Genomic DNA, 24,722 nt, shown 5'->3' with positions numbered 1-24,722 from the left:
CTGCATCTGTATACTTTAGTAGGTCATGGCTGATGCTTGGAAAAGACTTTTCCTTCCTCAGCAACTATTGAAATCCTTTGTTTTCTTAAAGATATAGCTCAGAGCATAAGCACAGAAGAAAAACAGCTGCTTGACCACATGGGTCAATAGGGGATATGATTGGGGACATAGACACTAAATGATCACCTTAGTGCAAATGTCAATAATATGGAATTAGGTCTTGATCAATGACACATAAAACCCAGTGGAACTGTGTGTTGGCTATGGGAGGCAGGTGGGAGGAGGGAAGGGAAAGAACATGAATCATGTAACCATGGAAAAATATTTTTAATTAATAAAAATAATAAAATTTAAAATAAAACTAAATTAAATTTAAAAATATATATAGCTCAGATACTGACTGACTCCTCATGCTGACTCCAGTGTCAGAGAACGTAGGTTAAGTCTCACCTCTCTCACTTGACAGACTATTCCTTATTACCTTAGGTCCATCATTTAACTTCCCAGAACATAGTTTCCTCATGTGTAAAATGAGGAATCTCAACTAGGTGGTTTTTTAAGTCCTTTCCAGCACCGTATTGATGATCCTATGATCCATGAAGTCTTTTCTGAGCACTCAAATTGAAAGTGAACTCTTCTTCCAAAAATTTCCCTCGAACGCTTGCTGAACTTTTTCTTTGCCCTCAGCACATCTGATCTTGTATTATACTTATTTGTATATGTACTAAATCCTGCCAATAGCCTGCCTGGTGCAATACCTGAAGGGAAATCAGGTAGGTTTGCTGACCAGGTCTCAGAAAGTAATATTAAACAAGCCATCAAGAAAACTACTTCAAAGGGCCATTTTTTTGCACATCCAGATGGACTTACAAATTAATTCAGTCAAACATTTAAGAGGAATAAGTACCAATGTTACAAAATTATTCTTAATAATTGAGGAAAGTGAACATTTTAGCAAACCCCTTCCATAAGGCAGCTATACTTCTTATATTGCTGAGGAAATATTAAAAAATATCCTAGCAAAAGGCTATAGTAACATATCCAAAAATTATTTATTATGACAAAAATGGAATTATATGACTATAAAGATGGTTCGACATCAGGAAAATAATTAGACTAAGCAATCTTTTTTATAAGCAAAGCAACCAAAAATCACATAATGTAGAAGTAGAATCTGACAAAAAATATTTTTCATTTTTTGCTAGACACACAAACTAGAAAGATAGATGTATAGATCCATTTAAAAATATTTAAACTGTACTAACATAAAAATGTCAATTGTTTTATTCCACAAATCTACTTTAAACACTCATAACTAATGCTATCCAAAACAATGCCCTTCTAGATAGGTTTCATTAAGTGAAACTACTTTTCTTGTCCCTAAAACAAACATTTAGCACCAGATGCAAAGGACATGATGAAAAACCTTCTCTTGGTTCAAATACTTGCTTTATCTCAGGGTAAAACTTAGTCCTTTTTGGAATACACTAGTTTAAAAATATTTTAAGTTAAAATGGCTTAAATCAAAGGTGGTTATCTGACCATCTACATCTCTATAGCCAGAAGGCTGATAAGTCATTCATTTAAAAAACAAATAAACAAGTAAGCAAAAAAGAAAAAATCTACTAATAAAATAGCAACAATTTAAAAGTATTGTGTGTGGTTCTTTTTTTAATGAGAGTGAAGATATTCTTATAGATACTATAGGAATTTCCTGTTTATCTAAGATGTGTCTGTTTAATAATAATAAAAATAATGTATCTAAAAGCAAACTCTATCACTTTTTGCAATGGAGAAATCTTAGAGGCTTTCCCAATAAATGTAGGGCCAAAACAAGGAGATCTCTTTACCTCAGTGTTATGTAAAATAGTTTTAGAAGTGCCAACAATAATAAGTATGACAAGTAAAGAAGTTAAAGGCAACCACATTAGCAAATAAGAGACAGAATAGCTATTTGCAAATGATATAATGGTTTAAATTTTAAAAAATAATAATCAGCAAAGAAAACTGAGACTGTTGATAATATCAATAAGGTAGGAAGAAATGAAATTAAATCCTGAAAATGTTCAGTATTTCTATGAATCACAAGGGCAACTGGGTAGCACAGTGGGTAGTATGTTGGATCTAGGGTCAGGGAGACCTATAGGAATAATTCTTTTAAAAATATTTATTAAATTGTAATTGTGGCAGTTGAAATTGAATTCTAGTATTTAAATCCTTCCTGATGTATCACTATAATCTAGTCAACCTTCGGCAATTCATTGGACCTCTCAGATGTCTGGGAGGACAACCTGAGCCACTTAGCAATACCCTATTATGTTGTGTAGGTAGTGTTGGGCATTACGTCATCTGTTATTCTTCAGCGTCCTCTCTGTCTAACCTAATGCTGTGTTTTATAAGACAATAAATTTAACCTATGCTTTCTTTGCTAAATAAACACTTTTCTTGGTCTTAAAATGTCTACTTCTTTAAGATAAAAAAATATGAAAGCAAAAGAAATATTCTTACCAAGAAGACAATGTTGGTGTTTTGATAGAGAGCTCGGGCTACACAGATTCTTTGTCTTTGCCCTCCACTTAAATTAATCCCCTAATAAACACAACAGATCATAAATATCAGTCATTTGAGTAAAGAAAATGATTTGCGTATGACAACCCATAAAGTCAAAACTACTTTTAAACACAACTATCCTTCTTAATATTAGAAATTTGGTCATTTTTAATCCTTAAAATTTAAATCATTTCTAAGAGGAAGGGAAGAGAGAAAGAATAAGCATTTATACATTACCTACTATATATTAGGCACTGTTAAAGCATTTGATTTCATTTAAATTCACACAACCTTGTGAGGGAGGTGCTATTCTTTTCCTCCTTTTACAATTGAGGAAACTAAGGCAAGTAGAGGTTAAGTTACTTATCCAGGGTCATACCACTTGTAAACATCTGAAGCCATAATTCTGCCTCTAATATACTTTATACACTTCATCACTTATCTATCTCTAATTAATGTTGGTGGTACATTCATAAGATGATAACTCTAATGACCAAAATTTTAATTAATTTAATATGTGGCTGTTTAATTATTATTTATAATATATTTTCTATATGTAATATAAATTATTATTTATAAAAAGAAACCATAAAATAGCAATTGTTACTTATGATTATGTTTCTTTTCCCTCCTAAAATTACCAACTGATTCTTTATTTTGATTTGTTACAAGTTATTATCTCAGCAAGATCCCCTATGTGGCAACATGCTTTCTTGTAGTCAAATAGCAATAGTTTCAGGATGTAGAGATATTTCCAATTTTGCTTGAATATTAGGAGATAGGTCTAAAGCAATTTTTTCCTAGTGAAAAAAGGACAATCTATCAGAGGAGATACATTAGACTCTAGGGTTGCAAAGTAAAAGTTATAGGTAATAATCTTGATGTGCAAATGACACACAGTTAACAAAACCACTTAATAAACACTATTTTTAAATTTTTATTTAATTAATTAACTTAGAATATTTTTCCATGGTTACATGATTCATGTTCTTCCTCTCCCTTCCTCCCACCCCCTTCCCATAGCCAACATGCAATTCCACTGGAATAAATACTGCTTTTAATTCAATCAAGTATTGAACATCAGTTTCCTGCCAAATTGTGTTTTTGCTATCATGCAAGACAATGACTGGGGCTATTATAGACACTCTACCTTGAGAATAACTAGATAGGATGAATAAAATTGTTCTGGAGATATTCAAAGAACATTTAATCTTACCCTGACAACTATTGTCTGGTGTTCCTACCAAGGACTCCTCTGAATTCCTCTATCCCAGGATATTTGTAGTGTATACTCAGAATTCTATAGCAATAGGACACCAACTGTTCCTATCACCAACTTGATCATCCTGAGTGACCTTAGACTCCTAAAATCATTTCAATAATCCCATAAGAGATAGCCTTTCTGAAACAGAATTACATTTTGAGGAGTGGGGTAGTGTATAAAAGAAAAAGTCTTGGGACATTTCCTTAAGTATTTATGGTGACTAGGATTGGAGGACTTCTTAGTCTAATAGCCATGAGAGATCAATTATATCCACTGCCCAGGGTGGACAGCATTAGACACCATTTGCAGTCCTGTTACTAGGATTAGTGAAATACATACCACTTAGGCTATGAACTATGGTTATACTTCATGGGAAGTTAATGAGAAAAATCCAAAGCTCTTCTCCATATTTGTCTTTTATTTAAATAAACTGTAGATGATCTAATTTTTACCTTACCCTTTCTCCAATTTCAGTTTGATCTCCAAATGGTAACAAGTCAATATCTGGCTGAAGAGAACAGGCATCGGTGACAGCTTTGTACCTTCAGAGAAAAGAGCAATTTTAGACCTGGGTTCTACGGCTCAGGACCTCAGCTCTGGAACATTGGTAGCTATATGCTACAGTCCTACTTATCTTGAGCTGACAAAACTAGACAATATCATGGTAATGTAGTGTGACTTACAAATGTTAGTGCAAATCTCGTGCTTTTTAAGGGCTGCCTATACTTTAGATGAAATACAGAAAATCTCTTAAATTTGTGGTCAGATGAGACAGCTAATCATTAGGCTCTTTTCTCTCCATACTCTTTCCCTCTTAAGAGTTTATCACCTCTCAAGACTTCAATGTCAGAGGCAGCTAGGAAGCTCAATGGACAGTGTTAAACTTAAAGTCAGGAAGATCTGAGTTCAAATCTAGCTTTAGACCCTTAATAACTGTGTGACTCTGGGTAAGTCACTTAACTATCTTCTGCCTCAGTTTCTTCAAATGTAAAAAGAGGATTACAATAGTATCTAATTCTATGGTTATTCTGAAGATCAAATAAGAAACTATTTGTAAAGCACTTAGCACAGTGCTTGGCATATTCTATACTCTTAATAAATGTTTATTCCCCCTCCCTTGACTATTACTTTCATGTGGGTGATACAAAAATCAGAATATTCAGTCCTATATACTCTCCCAACTTCCAAACTTAAAATTTACTGAATGTATCAAATCATTTGGATGTCTGTAAATTTTCCATATTTAAAAACTATACCAATTAAATAAGCTCTTCTCCTTGACTTTCCTTTTTCTTTCATGTGCCTTTAGTTTTGGAATCGTAAAAATCATTCTTGACTTCACTAGATCTTATCAAACATTCCTTTAAAACATTTCTTGTTCCTATAACTTGTTTTCTGTTCCCATTGTCATCATACTGCCCTAGAAATCATTATCATTTCACCAAAAGCTGTGGGATAACTTGTCTCCATGTCCCAAGTATTCCTCTCCCATTTCCATTAATTTCTACATACTACCATAAAACTAATTTTCCTGAAAAATTGCTATGATCAAAACTTGAAAATATATGCCACTGCTTATAGGTTAAAACACAGAGAGATCAATCTGGCATTCAAAATCCTCCACAATTTGGCCTCTCTCTTCCTTTACAGCATTTTACTTCCCTTATACAAACTATCTAATCAAGTCAGATGTGAATCTTAGGAGGAAAAGGAAAGGAAGAATCATGGATGATTAATTTTTTTAGCTTAGAGGACAAGGAGAATGATGGAATATGATAGGAATAGGAAAATCAGGACCACACTATGGCCTGAACGATTCTTGGGTCTTGGGTAGTCTTCACTTTTTAGATAGTTCCAACTTCTTAGAATGCCCATCCTCTATCTTCTTATAAAATTACTTCCTATTCTTTAAGATTAAGATCAAGCTCTCTCTTTTTCCCTCCACTTCATGAAGTTAACTGTTCTGCAAAATAAGAATAATGATGGAAACCTGATCTCAGAATAACAAACAAGCCACAAAGTGGTGGCTAAACAAGTGTGGGCATACCTTCTCACTCCCAGTGCCTGGAATCTTTCCCCTCAGTCCCATAATTATACTTCTACTCCACCTCAGTCATCTTCCCCTTCTAATTCCCTCTTTCTTTTCTTTTCCCTACTGCCCTCTACAACATGAAATGAATACACACTCTCATATCTATATGCATGTGTTCATTCATACATATGTCCATATGAAGACAAGTCCAAATAGTTAAGGATAACAGGCTTTCCATTGAATCCTATTTTTCACATGGCAACCCCCTTTATCTTGGTGGTATGTCATGGAAAGGAAAAGCAAGGAAATGGGGATCTGTCATTTGAAAAATAATCACAATAATTAAAAATAATGCATTTTTTGGATTTTGATTAATATTTATGATTAATTCATAATCACCTTTGCTTATTGAAAGGGCTCCCAAAGGTAATATTTTCCTCAACTGTAGCATTCAATAGCCAGGGCTTCTGAGCTGCATAGGCCACAGAATATCTGTTCCTGCTGCAAAATTGGAAAAACAAGCAAATAAAAATGGTGGAGTGATACAAAGAAAGTGCATTTTTTTTTCACTTGTAGCTGAAAGTCAAAAGGTTTAAAAACAGAAACAAAAAGGACCTTAAGGGGATATTTTCAAAATCCACCAATCTTCTTAATTAACTGTTGTTAATACCTAATCTAAAAAGGCTAGCATTTGATCAAAAAGAAAATGAGGTGCATTTTTTTGTGTGTAGAAAAACATTTGAATGTAAACTTTTAAGCTCTAAATGTCTAAATTATAGGAAATTACAATTTAAAATATAAAGTCACAAACTGAGTTTTCAGGATTAATGCAACTATACATGCAGTTTAGAAATCATTAAATATAATAGTCATGAACTATCCTGCATAGTTACATATCTTTACTATTCTATTTAAGCCACTGTCTCCAAGCATTGATTTTTTTTTTTGGTTCTGCTGATCCTTAAAAAAAGGTCAGACTTCCAATAGCACCATAAGTGATTGATATGTTTTGTGGCTTAGTCATATTTTAAAAGCACATTTTAGGGGGCAACTGGATAGCTCAGTGGATTGAGAGCCAGGCCTAGAGATGGGAGGTCCTAGGTTAAAATCTGGCCTCAGACATTTCCCAGCTGTGTGACCTTGGGCAAGTCATTGACCCCCATTGCCTACCCTTACCACTCTTCTGCTTTGGAGTCAATGCACAGTATTGTGTATTGACTCCAAGACAGAAGGTATGCGTTTAAAAAAAAAAGCACATTTTGAATGCTTATATACTACTTGAACCTAAGATACTGTTGTATTTGAAAAGAATATTTGAGAAGACCACTATATTTAAGTAAAATGAATTTTAGTTACATATTAAAAGAATTTATACAACATAGTAATTGCAAACTTATCTTTTTATTACTCTTAGATATTATGCCAGATGTCTGTCAATCAGATACGCAATAATTAGGAAACTGTCCCTGAACTGAGACTAAAGAAGAAGATGGAATTTGAGATCCAGTTCAGTTTTAGATCAAACTTTCAATGTTAGTTTGAGATCAGTAAGTGCAATTTAAAGTTAAGAAGGAAATATGTAGTATATGGAATATGTAGTATATATAATATTAGTTAGAAATACTCTTATCCTATAATATCAATTTTCAAGGATTTAAAGATGTGAGAATGTAATATAAGCAGATATTGCTTCTTAGATGGATGTATTCATACTCATACAGTGGTGACCAACCTTGGGCACAAAAATCCATTCTGATTCTTTAAGTTTTTAGCAGTGCTACTTCTGGGTCTCCTTCCTTATCTGAATGGAAGACTCCATTGTTCCATCATCATTTAGTTCCCACTCACTCCCACCTGTAATTTTAGGTGGGTAGAACTCAATCCCAATTTGGATTAAAAAACATAATATCAATTTTTGCTGAGATCAAGACTATGTGACTTACTGTGAACAAACTCTCTGGCCCAATACTTTTATTTCTGTTAAACTGATAAATGTGCATAACCAGGTTGAGAACCACTGCCCTTAAAACTGGGCTAACACATTCTAATGAATGATTTGTTAAGTAAAAAGAAACAACAAAATGACTAGGGAGTAAAAGATTAGGTTTCAAGGAAAGTTTGAGAAAGAAAAGTTATTTTTATTAAGCACAGTTAAAATAGAAATAATACCTTCTGGTTGCTTCAAAAGAAGGCTCTGATTCATTTACACTGCAAGTATGGTAAACAATGTTCATTATTCAAAAAATGAATATAATGAATGTGCACATATTAGCTATATTAAATACTTAAATTCCTAATATGATTTTTATTTTGATTTCAAAGAGAAACAAATGTTAGAATTTCATAACAATAAATGACATAAAATACTACATTTCTGTGTATTCAGCTGAAAAACACATATTTACTAACTCAGAGAAACTATATTATTCTCATCCATAATGGATACTGGTTGTGACGAGGTTCAGGTGGTTTTGAATGACTTTGATCTCATTTAGAATGATGTCCAATATTCCAGGTCTTGATGCAATCAACAACCTGAGGTTGTCATTACACATCAGGGATGCCTTTTCTATTTGGAATCAGTACTAGGTATTACTAAAGTAATAGCAAATATCTTAAACTCACACAAATCTCCATGTTCTATGCCTCACTTGAAATAAAGAAAAAAAAATGATACCAAACCAAAATGTCCTTGTTCCTATCTTTTTAAAGCAATCTCTTATGTATGTATATGTGTTGAAGATACTTTGCTGGAGAAGAGCCTATAGGGTGATATTTTGCTCTAACAAAAGAAATGATTTTTTGTGATCAATAATAAACACAGTAGGATCTTTTATTTTCTCTCTATTATATACATTTTTTCCTATAGTTTGTGATCAATAATGTAAATATAAAGAGGTAGTCTTCTTTAGAATATAATTTATAAAAGCCTATTTTTTAATATTCATTGAGGAAACCCATCACTATTCTTATCATGCCACACCAGGATAGACTTATTACTCATCTTCAGATCATTTCATCACCAAAAAACTCATCATTGTGAAGACTGCTTCAGTCATGTTACTCAGATCTCATCAGCTGCTAGTCTGTCTCTGGAGGGCAGAGTATAATTTAAAAAATCTCCTCCCAAGGCTCAAAATGTCATACATCTTTTATTTTGCCATTAACTTCTCTGCTTGGTTTCATGCCTTGGTGCTGAGTATCCTTTCCCCTTTGCCTTTTTTAGCCTCTTTATATGTGCTGTTTCCCCCCTTAAATTATAAGCTCCTTGAGGACAGGGACTGACTTCTCTTTCTTGTTCATCTCTCTATCACGTAGTAAAGTACTTGGCACATAACAGGACTTAGTAAATGGTTATCATATAGTATCATAATTTTCATAAAGATTTTCTAGAAATGTAAAATGGGATATTATTGACTTTGGATATTTTCTCATGTGCTTTTATCCATGATACAAGGCTTAATTTTTAAGCATTTGATATTCTCTCCTCTTGCAAACATCTTGAGAATTCATTCCTCATTGTCTTCAAAATCATGTCAGTTCTAACATAGCCATCCTCTAATGTGTGCTTGGTATGGCCCAGAAACTTTCCATTTTCCTTTTCTTAAGTTCCATTTCTATTCTCTTTTTTGAGACATCAGGGACAGTGATGTTAGAGTTTAAATGCGGTTATATTGTCATTGATGGAAAAAAGTTATAAAATGCTTAGGCATCATTTCCTATATTTTCTTCTTTTTGGCCTTTGGAATGATCTGGCTAAATTGAGCCTCTTGTAAAGCTTTATGTAAACTTCTGGTTTTTTTCTGTACACTGCTTTTCTCCATTTTATGAGATGATACTAGTCATAATCTTCCTCCATCCTCCTTCATAAGCCTTTAAAACCAAGTGTGTATTCTAAACCGCGGTTGCCTTTGGCAACACTTGTCAAAGAGAAGTGTTTGCTGACCAAGATATTTTTCTAGACTCCTTTAGTCTCCTAATTATGGCAGTTGATTTATATCACTTTAAACTCCCTTCGGAAATGCTGATAGTTTGTGTTGATGTCTGTATTTTCCATTTCAGACTAGATCAAGCTAGAATTTCCTCAATTCTTGGTCATAATTTCATCTTATTTTTCTTCTAATCTGATATTAATTTAGATCTTTGCTCTAAAAAGTCAGTGCTTTAAGTGTACAGAGACAACTATTTGGAAACTGCTCCCACAACAGTAACAAGCCATTTTACAGTTATTATAATTGCATCAATTCTTTTAATGTTACTTGATCCTCATCTTGTCTAACCCTTCCCACCTTTCATCTTTAAAAAAATAATCACTTGCCTTTGGCCTATCCCTCTTCTGACACATGAAATTGTGTTCTTTTTTTATGTTTAAAAATACATTTATATTGAAAACCTTTATTTTATATTACCTAAATTTCCCCATATATATTTCCCTCTCTCTCCTTCCAGGAAGATATGTGCTATAAATAATATCTTTAAAAGAAAAAGGGGAAAAAGAAAAAATCAAAGTGAAACAATATCTCAAAAAGCATATATATGTACATGTATGTATACTCAAATACATATATACACATATGTGTGTAATATTCCACTCTCAGATGCTCCACACATTTGACAAGAGATATCTTTCATAACTCTTCTTTAAGGATCAAGCTTGTACTTTGTAATATTTGAAATTATATTTAAATTACATTTTTGATTGTGTTGTGGTTCTTTCCATTTGCATTGTTATAGACATTGAGTATATTATTTTCATGGTTCTGCTTACTTCACTCTGTATCAAATTCATAAACATCTTTCTATGCTTCCCTAAAATCATCATATCAATTGTACCCTATGACATAATATTTTTCTTTTACATTTGCAGATCACAATTTGTTTGCCATTCTCCAAATAATGAATATCTACTTCATTTCTAGTTCTTTGCTATTATAAAAGATGATGCCATCACAGGAACAGAAGATAGGAACAACAGAGGGGGAAAACACACATGGGAGGAAAATTGCTGGTGAAAGAGAAGAAGGTACAGAACTCCTGGTGAAAGAGCAAAGTTGACTCCTTTTCTTGCTAGGATCCTTTTGGGGACAATATGGTATAAGATTTGGGATCAGCAGTATGCTACCGTGGGAAGAGTAATGGATATGGAATCAGAAAACAAAGATTCCCATCCCAGTCTGATCATTTACCAAAAAAGGCTTTGGGCAGATCACATAGCTTCTTTGGAACTCGGTTTTAATCAGTTTAATCAGTCAATTAATTAATTAAAAAGCATTTATCAAAGTGTCTACTATGTGCAAGATATTCTGCTAGGCAGTAAGAATAAAAGTATCAAGAATGTCATAATGCCTACTCACGCGAGCTTACATTATAAAGGGGACATGTACATAACAAGTACATATAAAATACGGATACAGCATAAATAAAAAATTATTAAATACAAATATACACAGTGTAGTTAAACTATCAATCAATCAATATTTATCAAGTGTCTATTATATGCCAAGCACTATACTAAATGCTGGAGATACAAAAAAAGGCAAAAGACAGTTCCTGCTCTCAAGGAGTCTATGATTTATTCAAGGAGTCAATATGCAAAGAAAGATATATACAAAACAAGGTATAAACAGGATAAGTAGAAAATTATCAACAGACATAAATGCTATCTACTTCTGCTACAAGATGTAATGATACAGTGGAAAAGACACTAATCTCAGAGAATTGGGAGAAGAAGGCACTATAAGTTGGGGAGGAGTTAAAAAAAAGATTTTATGCCTTAATTGGTGCTAAAAAGGGGAGAGAGCTCAGGAGATACATCCTCATCATGGGAGACAAGCAGTGCAAAGGAATGGGAGATGGAGTTTCACGTATGAAGAAAGGAGTGCATGTCAACTTGGCCGCACTGTGGAGCGCAAGACATGGAGTAGTTTTCAGGGGGGCTAAAAAGACAGCTTAAGGTGAGCCTGTGTTGAGCTTAAAAACTAAATAGAAGAGTTTGTATTTTATCTTAGAAGCAAATAGCAAGCCCATGGAACTATTTTAGTGGGGGAGTAATGTGGCCAGACCTAAGCTTAAGGAAAATTAATTTGTGTAGGACAAACTGGAGTGGTGAGAGACTTGAGGGAAGGAGCCCAATTCAGAGGCTGCTGCAATAATGTAGATTAAACCAGACGAAGGTCTGAGCTGAGGTGCTGTGTGGGAGGAAAGAAGAAGGCTAAAGAGGAAGATGTTGTGAAGGTAGAAAAGTGAACATTTTTGAAACCAATTCAATATGTATAATGAAGAAGAGCATGGAGTCCAAGAGATGCCAGAAATTATGAACCTGAAAGATTTGAAGGGAAGTTTGGAAGAGGAAGAGTTTGGGGGGAAAGATTCAACTTTAGACATAAGATGTCTTTGAGAATCCAGTTTGAAATATCTAATAGGCAACTGGTGACGTATGATTAAAGCTCATAGGAGAGAGTAGGATTGGATAAATAGATCTGGGTGTCATCAGCACAAAGATGATCATTAAACTCATGAGATCTGATGAGATTACCAAAAGAAAAGTTATAGAAGGAGAAAGAATTAAGAATGATAAACTAGCAAAGGAGTTTGAGAGCGGGGTCATTCAATTAGGAGGCAAACCAAAACAAAGTAGTATCAGAAACACTTAACAAGGAGGGCGACCAACAGTAATAATTCAAAAAGGCTTAAAACTGGAGAAAGCACATCCAGTTTAGCAAGTGAAAGGTTTTTGTTAACTTTAGAGAGAGCAATTTCAGTCAACTAATATGAATGTATCCTCACTTTTAAAAACAGAGCTTTAACTAGATGCTTTCCAAGGACTTTTCTACTCCAAATCTCTGATCCCACTGGAAGGGGCAACAGATCAGAGTCTATTTGCCCTATGCAAATAAAATTGTTATGTTCTGAAGCTCTTTTAGCATGAATATATAAGGACTGCTGGTAGTCACCATTAGGAACTGTTAGATACCGAGAGTCACAAGAACTGCAAGAGGTTCTGAAATTATATCTAGACCCTTTGTGTCAAGAATGAACTTCTGATTAAAGGGCTAAATTTATATTCCTATGAAAAATGTTGCCATAAGAAAAGAAGACTTCAAGAAACAGAAAGAAACCCTAAAATTCACAGGAGATGACATCAAAGAAGGAAGTCAGTGATAAAATCCATGCCTTTGGATGTCACTATGTAATAAATACACTTAATTTGGGTAATTTTAAAAGTGCCTAATTTGAACACTTGAGTATCATAGTTTCTGGATGAGTGGTAAAAATCCAATTGTACTATACCCAAGTGAGATCACATTTGGATTATGGCACTTACTATTTGGCATTTCAAAAAGGACATCAACATTACAGAGCTTGTCCCTGACAAACATGGCCTCTAAACTCATCACTCTTTCTATTGTGCTTTCACTTCCATTTTTCTTGACATAAGACTTTCATAGGATCATAATATCATAGTCACTTAATCTTACCCTCTCCTTTTACTGTTGAGGAAACTCATGCCAGAAGTGTTAAATACCTTACCCAATTCAGTGGCAAAGCAGGTATCTCAACCTAGACCCTCTGATTCCAGAGCCTATGACCTTTCCATTGTAACATACAAGTTTTATATGAAGCTTAATTTGCCCTATAATTTTTAAATCTTTTTTTCATACAAACTACTGCTTACCGTGTCAACCCTTCTCCCTCATATATTTATTTGTACAGCTAATTTTTCTGATCGACATGTAATGTCTCACTAAAGCTAAGTGATTACTGCTCCCCAGTCTAAATGCTCATAATACATATTTTAACTAACAATTCTTAGATACAGTGATACCAGAGAATGGTTGTTAACAAAACAATATTAACTACTAAAATATTATATTATCGTCTTGAAATTATTATATTCCCTCTCTATGCTATAAGCATCTCTCTAAGACTGCAGAGAAAGTGTAGAGCTACATTAGTAAAAGGGAATTTCCTTACCCAGGAATTTTCTAAAGCAAAGAAATCACAGGTTGAATTCCTTTCCCAGTTGTTCAGAATTAACCATGACACTTCCTTGAGTATGATAAACTGGCTATTGAGAAGAAGTGGAATGCATAAATAGAACATCAAGGGAACATATGCCTTAGCTGAAAACTTCATCATCCAATAAGGCAGAAGAACATTGGCTTGATTCTTTTGAATTTCAAATATAATATCTTTCCCATGGCAGAAAAAAGACATAAAGGACTAGGAAATATCTTCTAAGTTGCTGATATTATTTTATTTAATTTTGTCAATTAGTCAACAGCATGTATTTTATGCCAGCCACTAAGTTAAGTGCCAGGAATACAAAGGAAATAAAAATTGACCTTATCCTCAAGAAGCTTACATTCAGTGAGAGAGATAAATGAATAGATATATTGATATATATGGCAATCTATAGAGTATATGTTACATAGGTAATCTTAGGGGGAATGGTGCTGGAAGAGTGGTTCTGGAGAGCCTACTCAGGAGGTGGCATTTAAGGTATGCCTCAAAGGAAGCTAGGAGTCCTATGAGGCAGAAGTGATAAATAGAGCATTTATTAAGCACTTCCTTTCACCAAACACTGTGCTTAACACTTGGGAAACAAATACATGAAAGAACTACAGCTTACATTCTAATGGGAGAAGACCTTCATAAAAGTGAGCTTGAAAGGGAGTAAAGGCTCATAAAGGAGCTCAAATGGGGCAGCACAGCATGGAGCAGGCTGGGAAGTGGTATGGAGACCTGAAGCTCAGCAAAATAGAGCAAAAGAGCAGGGTTTAGGTTACTAGTGAGGATGAAATAGAAATGTCAATCCACACAGAAAAGTCATCTCATGGACTAGGTTGGAAAGAATGGAGACATTACAAGCATGGAGAATAGCCAAAACAAAGGCACCAAAATTGGTGTCAGGTGTCATAAGTGAACAACAAGTAGCCCATGTGGCTGAATCATAGCATGTATAGAAGCAAGAAAGGTAGATGACTTGAAAGATAGAAAAGGGCCTCATTTTGAAGAGCTTTTCAAGACAAACAAAAGACTTTTTTTGATCCTGGAGGTAACAGGAAACCACTGGAGCTTCCTGAAATGTGTGGTAGGAAAGTAATTTTTTCAGGAAAATTTTAGGAAAATCACTTTGCTAGCTAAGTAGAGAATGGACTGGAGTGGGGGAGGAAATTTGAGAAAGAAAAGAAATGAAAGGAAAGGCAATTTCAATATGATAGGTAAGAGGTGATAAATGTCTGAACTAGGATAGTAACAATGTAAGTAAAAAGAGAATATACATAAGAGATATTGCAAAGCTAAAAACTAGAATATTTGGCAACTGATTGGATTGAGATGAACTGCAGTGAAGAATCAAGGATGGCACAAAGATTGCAGTTGGTGGTACAGGATTGGAATTCAGGAGAAAGACAGGGATGATTATATAGATCTGGGAACATTTTGCATAAATATGACAACTGAATCTATGAAAATTGATGAGATCTCCAAGTGAAAAGAGACAAGGACAAGAACTTAGGGGCACCCACAATAGGCGTATGTGATATGAATGAAGTTTAACAAAGGAAAATGAAACAGAATAATCCAACAGTAGAAGGAAAACAAAGAAAGAATTATCATGAAAATCCACTCTATAACATTAAACTGTATTTTTATAAATGATATAAGTTTTTTCATTGTTCTTTAGTTACAGAATGGAGTTTTAAGTTAAAGCAATATTTTAAAAAGAACATACTTGCTCCAATGAACTTTTCCTTCCAGTGTCTGCATTTCACCAAGTATTGCAAGAAGAAGAGAAGATTTTCCGCAACCTACTTGACCCACAATCATTGTCAACTGACCTATAATAATGAAACAAAATTCAATAATGGGATAAGATTGAAAGCTTCATATCAAATGTAATATGAAAACACTGCAAAAAGCTCATATTTCATTTTATGTCCTTTATACTACTCCAGTATCATCAATGTGAATATTCCATGATGCAGACTGTGATCCATTTATTCCTACTCATCCTGTATATAACTGCCATCCATATCTTAATATAAGTTAACTATAAAGAGATCTGTCTGCCCAATGTTCTGGTTGTCTTCTTTACTTTCTTTTGACTTTATGAGAAAACCAACAGATTATATCAGCTTTCCATCAATTATCAGTTCCTCTTACCATACATCATTTCTAGTTACATTTTCACTCAAACATTTCCTTTATTATATCCTTTATATTACTTTTCTGCTGTCATTTTTGGTAATGTTCCACACCTTCTCTGCATTCTTCTTCACTGCCCTTTGGTTGATCCTTAACTTTGATTTTTTGGAGACTGTAGGATTCTATGGCTTGTAGCCATGTCATCTCTGGAAGAAGATTGTAATTAAAAAGATGGGCCTTTTCAGGAAGAAGCTTGAACTCATTAAAAGAATTTTGCAATTTTCCAGAAGCAATGCAGCCTACTCTTCTCCTAGTCAATTCTTGACTCAATTCATTGTCTCCCTGATATCACTAAGGTACATACTTTGTATATGCTGATTGATGAGTTATAGAGATTTTCCATCCAAATGAATAGCATAACTTACACAGTAGATATTTGTTAAATTAGATGATATATAAAGAACTCTGCAAATATTAAAGCACTATCTGAATATAGCTATTGTCCTATTACAGATATTATTATTACAGGAGCCAGGTTGGAACTCCAACTCTGCTATTACCAATGTGACTTTAGAGAAGTTATTTTATCTTCCAGCATCTCATTTCCTCACTTATAAAATAAAGGTCTTAAACTAGATGATTGATAAGTTCCCTTCTAGTCAATAGTCAATTAACAGAGAGCCAACAATTATGTGTTGATCACTGTGCTAAGCACTGGAAATGCAAGGAAATGCAAATCAATACCTGATCTCATTGTACTCTGAAAATTAAAGTTCTCTAAGGGACTCAAGATATCTCCAGTGTGAAATAAAGAAAGAGCTCTACATTCAACCTTTGGAAATTCAACATTTAAATCCTGACCTAGCCAGTCTAGGAATGTCTCTTGCTCTCTTTCCTCATGTACAAAATAAAGGCTTTTTATTGGATTCTTTCTAAAGTTCATTCAACCTAAAATCCTATGATTCTGATAAATTATTTTAGCATGAAATAGGTAACTGTGGCGAGAGTATGACTGGTCCTTTTCCTTGCATTTTCAAGATAAATGTCACTATTATTTTTTTTACCTTTATCTGAGTATATCTAGTCTTAAATCCTAAATTTTGTCATATCAAAAATATTTCAAAAATCTTAAAATGTTACACTTAAATAGTTCATTAGGTTTACCCAAATTTTCCTGAGAATTGACAGTTTTCTACTTCACTTTTTGTCACATAACTTCCCCATCAGCTAAAAATTGTGCTAGAAGGTAAATTAAAAGAACATAATGAAAACAATAGACATCATTTATTAAAATAAGGAGTAAATAATAGACATCACTTATTAAAATAAAGAGATTAAATGTCAAATTTCATAATTTCCAGTGAAGCACTTTGCTCACTAAACCATGATGCTTATATTGGACCATGATTCATAGTATCTAAATAACTACCTTTTATATCAGCACCATTTTTTGCCTCATCAAGCTATAATCCTTTGTGTTTTGGTTCTGAATACTTAATCAGTTGTTGGACATTTCACAGAACAATCCCTGAGAGACTCTTACCTGTTGGGATTCGAATGTCTATGTTGGATAATGTGGCTAAACCACTCCCCCATGAAAAATACCCATTTGTCACCTAGAAAACAAGGTTATGGAAAAAAATGAAAGATGTAGGGATAAGACAGTATGGTAAATACTTTTATATAGAATCATTCACAATAAAATCAATTTTATTTTAAAATGATTAGACATTTTAATTTTAAATATAAACATAAAAATATAAAAATATTGATAAAAGCAAAGTCTCCCACTTTTAGTTGGATATATATTTTAAAAGGTAAGAAAGCAACCTCCCTCCCCCCAAGCTCACAAATTAGTGGCATTCTAACCATCTGACAACAGTACAAATAGCTTAAAGAAAGGAAGAAACTGGGGGGCAACAGAAAGCTATTAAACTACAGAGTTCATCCTATAGCCAACGGCAGTTCTTGTCCTAAACTACCCCTACTTATTGACCAGGAATGTCTTCCTAGTATCTAATTTAAATTATTTCTGCTTCTTTTTTCAAGTACAGGTCTTTTCTATTCTTAATTGAAAACAGCTTCTTTCTCATTAACATTTTTTTTAACCCTTACCTTCTGTCTTAGAATCAGTACTATATTGATTCCAAGACAGAGAGCAGTAAGGGCTAAGCAAGGAGGAAGGGGGTTAAGTGACTTGCTCAGGAAGTATCTGAGGCTAGATTTGAACCCAAGACCTTCCATCTCTAGGCCTTCTCATTAATGATCACATAATATCCCTCTACACACTCATAAAATGCCTTGTGCAAAGACACAAGAAATCAACTCTTAAACCATCAATTCTTCAAGTCAAATCAATGAAGCATTCTTAATCTTTTAAAACTTTGAGGTCATTAATATTATCTTGAAACCCCAGAACCTTAGAGGTCACCGAGATCAACCCCATCATTTTCCATATGAGGAAATGAAAACCCATGGAGGTGAAATGATTTGCACGAGGCCAGAGAGTGTCAGAAGTGGGATTTGATCTTGGGAACAGAGTTAAAGTCCTTGAAGTGATATAAATGTTGTTGTCAACTGTAGGAACTGACCATCTCAAGCAAAATAACAAGTCTGAACATGTACAGACCCTTCAGTCCACAAGCTTACCTGGTGACAATACAGATTCTAAAAGAACCCATTTCTGTCCAAGGACAATAATATTATTTACTTAATTAGAATTCATAAATGAGAATATTACTATTATAAATTATTTTAACCTAATACTGGACTGAATGAGAAAATACGCTGAATACTACTACTAACAATGATCCCCAAATAAAAAATGATTGTTTTTTTAAAACTATCTAAAAATATATTCTCTTCCCCGAGTAAGGAAGCTAATAGAGGGAAAGGGGGAAATGGATGCAGGAGAAATAAAAGTTACTTAGTGATTTCATCTTACTGGTTAATTCCAAAGAGATAATTTGTGGCAAGGACATTTGAAGGACAGTTAGGCAGAATAATACTATGAAAACAGTAGAAGTGTATGAATCAAGAATGAATTCAAGAAATTAAATAACCTTAATTGCAATATCTTCCGTCTCTGGTGGACGAATTCGTCTGGTTGATTGTTCATAACTGTCCAGGTTATATCTTCCAGGCTGTTTCCTGTTTATAGTTTTGGTTTGCTGTATTCCAGATTGTAAAAAAAATAATAAGGAAAGTTGCCTTTATGAAACAATACAAAAATTTTAATTAAAAAGAAATTCATATTTGAACACCTCTACCATCAAAGGAAAATTCCAAAAAGAACATATTTTGACTATTTCCATTTAGGATTATTAGGATTAATTTGGTAACTAAAGTCTCTTATTTATTTTCTTTGTTACATCTGTCATTGCAGAGGTAAAAAAAAGAAACTATTAACCATTATGTCATAATAAAATTTAAATGCAAGAAGTTAAGAATATTTATTTTTACATCTATATCTGTCTGTGCCTTAGGTAATTCTCTAAGATAATCAATTGCAGAACATTTACTGATTGGTATTGACAGAGGGAAATTCCTTAACAGGAATTCCCTCTACCATTGAAATCACTAGTACAGATGAAAATTTTTAAAGTAAGTAGGATTTTGTTGATGCTATTTCTCAAGACAAAGACCTTATGTAAAATGTATTTATTAAGAAATACCTTCAAGAATGAATACAAATCATACCTTTCCCGTCATGTCTCCATTTGCCAAAAAGATGGGGAGAGAAATTAGAAAAAACATTTTTTACATTTAATATATCCCAAATGATCTGATTCTCCTATTGTTTTCTCATTTCATAACTGTAGCCCACCTATTGTTACTCATAAGATTATTTAAATATCAAATGAGAATAATAAAACATTTTCCTATATTATTGAGATAATCAAATGTATAATGATCCACAGTTTCCATGTTTGAAAAAAAAATTCTTTTCACAACTACTTAAGTGCCATAAGATCTACATGAAATACAATTATAGTTGTCTTGAGCAGAAAGAGAAGCAACATAGCCCAGGAGACGGTTTGGTTGTTGTCCTTCACATTCAAAGGGGGGCAAAATGACACCACTATGTCGGTCTCAATGTACAATGTGTTCAACTGTGGCTAATCAGACTAGTATAAACTCAGAAAGCTCTCCTGCAGGCGAGGTGCTAATAGCTTATGGGTACATGTGGGCCAGCCATGTCTCTAAATCTGCACATCTCATGTTTCTTTTGAGTGACTGCAATTCTGTTTTACTTATAGAGCACAGAGCCCTCCTTGATGTGAACGTGCCACGCAAGATCATCCTGTGCCAGTGTCTCCCCCGTCTCCCAATCGGTACCCAAATTCTTCAGAGAGATCTTGAAAGTGTTCTCATGTCACTTCTTCTGAGCTCCGTGTGAGTGCTTGCTTTTTGGGTTCTTCATAAAATAGCCTTTTTTGGGCAAGCATACATTTGGCATTTGAATTAGGCAAATATACATTTGGCATTCCAATAACACGACCAGCCTGGCACAATGGTGCTCTCGGCAGTAGAGTCTGAATAACTTGGCAGTTGAGCTCAAGAAAGGATCTCTGTCTGGTTCCTTAGCTTGCCAGGTGATCTTTAAAACCTTCCTGAGGCAATTAAAATGGAAGCGATTTCTTTTCCTGCCATGGAGCTGGTATACAATAATGAGATCAGCACAACAGCGCTGTAGACCTCTGGTGTAGGCAGCCTGATATCTTTTCCTCTCACACTTTTCCTTCAGAGCCTCCCAAACACTGAGCTAACTCTGGCAACGTATGCATCAACTTCAGCATCTCTGTGGACATTCCTGGAATGTATACTGCCAAAGTAAGTGAAATTATCCACCACAAAAAATTCTTGGTTTGCTTTAAGTAATGGTTCTCTGTGTGGATAGTGTGATGCTGACTGGTAGAGAGCCTCCGTTTTCCCTGTTAACTGTCAGGTCACAAATCACACAAGTGGCAGAAAATCAATCCATGCTCTGATGTATGTCAGTCTCAGAGGCTGCCCTGAGGGCACGGTCCTTTGTGTCCACACCAAATTTCCCTCTAGTTTAGTCTTGGCTTACAGCCTTTTCAGGTTAAATAATATACTGCCAGTGCAGTAGCTGACCTTGATGCCATTTTCATGTCCATTGATGGCATCTGACAACATCACTGAAAATATCATGCTAATAAAGGGGACAGAGTTGGCCTCATGGCTAGAAAGACCCAGGCTTACATTCCCCCTTCTGATATACTGGCTGCTTGACCCCTGGGCAAGTTACAGAAGCTTTGAATGCTCTATACAATGCCATTAAGTAGACTGGTTATAGACAAGGAGCTGACCAGCACTGGTAGAGGAAGTTTCTTCCCCTGGGATTTTATTCTACCAGCTAAATTACAGGTCCAGGTCCCTATCCCTCAGGAGGAAGCCCAAATAAATTTACATCTGTCTGAGATTAAAAACTGAGAATCCAGAAAGCTCTGATTCCCCAGATAGATGAGTTTTCTTTGTAACGATGTGTTCTTTTGTGTGCCCCACTTAAGAATCAATGTTTTAAAATCATCCCAGCACAGGATTACTAACTCTCTGAAATGTCATTCTAATGAAGATGGCTGCTGAAAATTTGATTTGAGAGATCTAATAAACTTAAGGTAGAAGAAAGTATCGGAGCTAGGTAATGACGGGAAATGAGTTACTGTCTTTCTCCAAAATCCCCAGGGCTCCATTTTGACTCCATATTCAATAGAAATAGGTAAAGGTCCTTAGAGCTGCAAGAAAACTTATCTCTATAAATTTGTGACATGGAAAAGTTTAGAGAGCTTGAGATTTGATTCAGGAATTTCCTGGGTGTAGTTTTCATTATAAAATAATTACCCAGCTCAGTAATTTTAAAAAGCCATTCAGTGGAATAACAAAGGACAAATAATATTACGTTTAAAACAAAACAAACAAGAAAGCAAATGCCAAATCCATTACGATGAGTGGGCCATAACACATAAAGTTCAAATCCAGTTCCTGACCAAGATTCCAGAGTTTGAGTTCTGAGTCCAGGGGTTCAAGATTTAGCCTGAGTGAAACCGAAAGGTTCCCAGAAAAAATACTTAGTTTAAAGGCCGGCAAGACATCATTCCTATCTCTATGTATTGTGCCAAGAGATCATACAAGCACCTGGTAATGTCTATATTTGATAAAAACAAAGAAAGAAGTAATTCAATAAACTGGTCTACACCTAAATAGAATCATTTTTCTGGGACTGGAGGTTTTGCCTGTGTTGTACTCATATAAACCTGATAATGCCCTGGATGAGATAAATTAGAAAAATGTCCTGTACTTTAAAACTAAATCTGCTTTCCAATAATAATACCAACAACAATGTCTGCATGAAAATCCATCTTCTAGACATATTCAGTTCTGTAGTAGTATTGTCCCCCAAAGAGGGTCAGTGGAGATGACTTCATGCTCTTCTCTAAACTAAGGAGAGGGTGGGAGGAAGGAAAGTGTTGACAGAGATGTGAGTTGGAGTTCCACAGATGTAATTTGAAGAAACTTTGGCACCAAAATGTCACTAATGTTCCATGGAATTTCTACAGCCAAAACCACTTAGCTCTAAACTTTGACAGAATACATAGTATCTTTAGTGAACTCAGGGAAGAGTTTCCATTAGTGTTATTCTAAAACGCACAGCTTTTTTCACTCCATTTTTTAAAGGTTTGTAGTCTTGTGGTTTGGATCTAGAACAACGACAAATGATCCTGAAAGAAGTTAGTTCAGTGTTTCAATAGTGTGATGGACCTGTGATCTTGTCAATGTTGACTCTCTGTCCAACGAGGCAGATCTCTTTCCATCCCTGCCTGCTCAACCTGTGCAATTCAAGTCTGTGACTAGCAAGAAATTTTCCACAGCAACTCTATCTAACATTCTGACTGATTTCCTCTTGATGCCATGACAATGTGTAGATAGTAATGAAATGTGCAGGCTGTCCACTGGTTATTCCACATTTCTGCTATGTGACCAGTCATTTTTTCCAGTCACATATCCTTCTGATGATGCACTCTACACTATTCTTCAGCTGTAATATGTTGCAGCTTTTTTACTCCCACTATGCACCTTCCCATTACCTTTGGGTGACCCTCAATTTAATTCTTTATAGACTGTTATTCTACAAGTTACACTTTATAGTGAAGAATCTTGTTTAAAAGATAGCCCTTTGTTTCAAAGAGAATGTTGGGATCATTAAAATCACTCCAGATCATGCTCCTTCTCATATTCAGCTCTAGGTCTAGCTCACTGTCCATTTTGATTATCTGTATGAAGTATAACTGATGGATGAGCTCCATGGATGGCTCATCTTCCTATCCATTTTAATCTGTATGAAAAAAGATTTATCCATCAGCTTAATTTTCATGAGGGAAATAATTAGATCAAACTCCTTTAATTGATTCATCATTTCACTTAGGTGTATCTGTAATGTTGCAGGACTTAAAACCATTGACACATTATTATAAACAAAAAGAAACAAGATTTTAAAAAATCGAACAAGGTTGAATACATCTTTAGTGAACATAACTTTCCCTCTTGGGAGAGGCTCAATTGATATTAATAATTAAGAAATATAGTATGTTTACAAAAATTCTGAAGAATCTATATGCTTTTTAGGTATTTTTTTTTACTGCCAGCCTCTAATCAATTCTATTTACGCTGTTCTCCATCCAACTTAGCAGCTATCTTCTGAGAATTCCAGCTCCATGCATGTAACTCTTTGATCTTGCTCCTCAAAGTCTATCCCTCTTTTCAACTGAAATATCACTACAAGATTCCTCTTCCATGCTGCACTAGTCTGCGATCTTACTAATATAAGAAGGATATTCTACTGGAACAAATGGATTCATCCTTGCCTTCTTCTCCAGTTCTTAAATCATAACCACCATTCCTGGAAGAAACAGGTCAGACAATTGCTTTCTGGCTCCAGTCACCTTCTCTGTGACTTTTCAGAGCCCTTGATTGGACACCATTCTCATATATGGATTACCTTCCCTTCCATGTTCACAAATATATGTAATAATTATTATGTGCCCAATTTAAAGGATTTCTTAAATTTTAAAATGTCCCCTCACAAGACTTTTGCATTTGATAAGAGCTAATTCTAACTTGTAAGCTTATTTTGCAGTTGGGTTTAGATAAAGCTTGAATGAATTGGGGACTCCTCTATTTCCTTTTGAACCCAACAGATACTGACTATTCAATGAAAGAATGTACATGAATCTACACTGAAAACTCTGAAGCTCCATTCAAGAACAGGAAATATCTTGCTTTTAATATTTATATTTCCAATGCTTAGCTCAAGGCCTGGAATGTGATAAGCACTTAAAAAGTCCTTTTTCATTTATTTATTCAAATAATTTAAAGAGGAAGAATGTATTTATACCTAGGAGCATCATGAAAGGTTCTATGTAGGAAATGGCATCAAAGCTATTGTTCGAGAGACTTCACAAGCCACCTCAAATATGACAGACTATTGATACAAAGCCATAATCTGCATTCTTCCATGGCTCTTTTGGATCACCTGAAAATTTAATTCCTTAGAATGTAAGGCTTTTCAAGCTTCAAAAACATATTGCATCACCAGGATAATTTTGTCTTTGCATCCAGGAACCAGCTTGGAATCAAGAGAAGCACTGAACAATTTTCCAAATGTTATCCACCCTGATCTCTTCTTTCTCTTCATTTCTAGTTCCA

At 34.5% G+C, this 24,722-nt stretch overlaps 1 protein-coding gene across 1 annotated transcript in view; it reads right to left on the bottom strand.

Annotated features, from left to right (window-relative positions):
• ABCC9 (ATP binding cassette subfamily C member 9) overlaps positions 1–24,722 on the bottom strand; it is a 180,356-nt gene that overhangs the window by 75,213 nt on the left and 80,421 nt on the right. The window contains exons 15-21 of the mRNA XM_044678314.1: positions 19,058–19,165; positions 17,539–17,611; positions 15,583–15,688; positions 8,016–8,054; positions 6,246–6,347; positions 4,272–4,356; positions 2,509–2,589 (exon numbers count right to left, since the gene is read on the bottom strand). Coding sequence (XP_044534249.1) covers positions 2,509–2,589; positions 4,272–4,356; positions 6,246–6,347; positions 8,016–8,054; positions 15,583–15,688; positions 17,539–17,611; positions 19,058–19,165 — 594 coding nt within the window. The remainder of the gene's footprint in view (positions 1–2,508; positions 2,590–4,271; positions 4,357–6,245; positions 6,348–8,015; positions 8,055–15,582; positions 15,689–17,538; positions 17,612–19,057; positions 19,166–24,722) is intronic.

Source organism: Gracilinanus agilis, chromosome 5, assembly GCF_016433145.1.
Source record: "Gracilinanus agilis isolate LMUSP501 chromosome 5, AgileGrace, whole genome shotgun sequence".
NCBI classification, from domain to species: domain Eukaryota; kingdom Metazoa; phylum Chordata; class Mammalia; order Didelphimorphia; family Didelphidae; genus Gracilinanus; species Gracilinanus agilis.
Note: the sequence above shows the minus strand (reverse complement) of the source record. Positions and strands in the feature narration are given on the sequence as shown.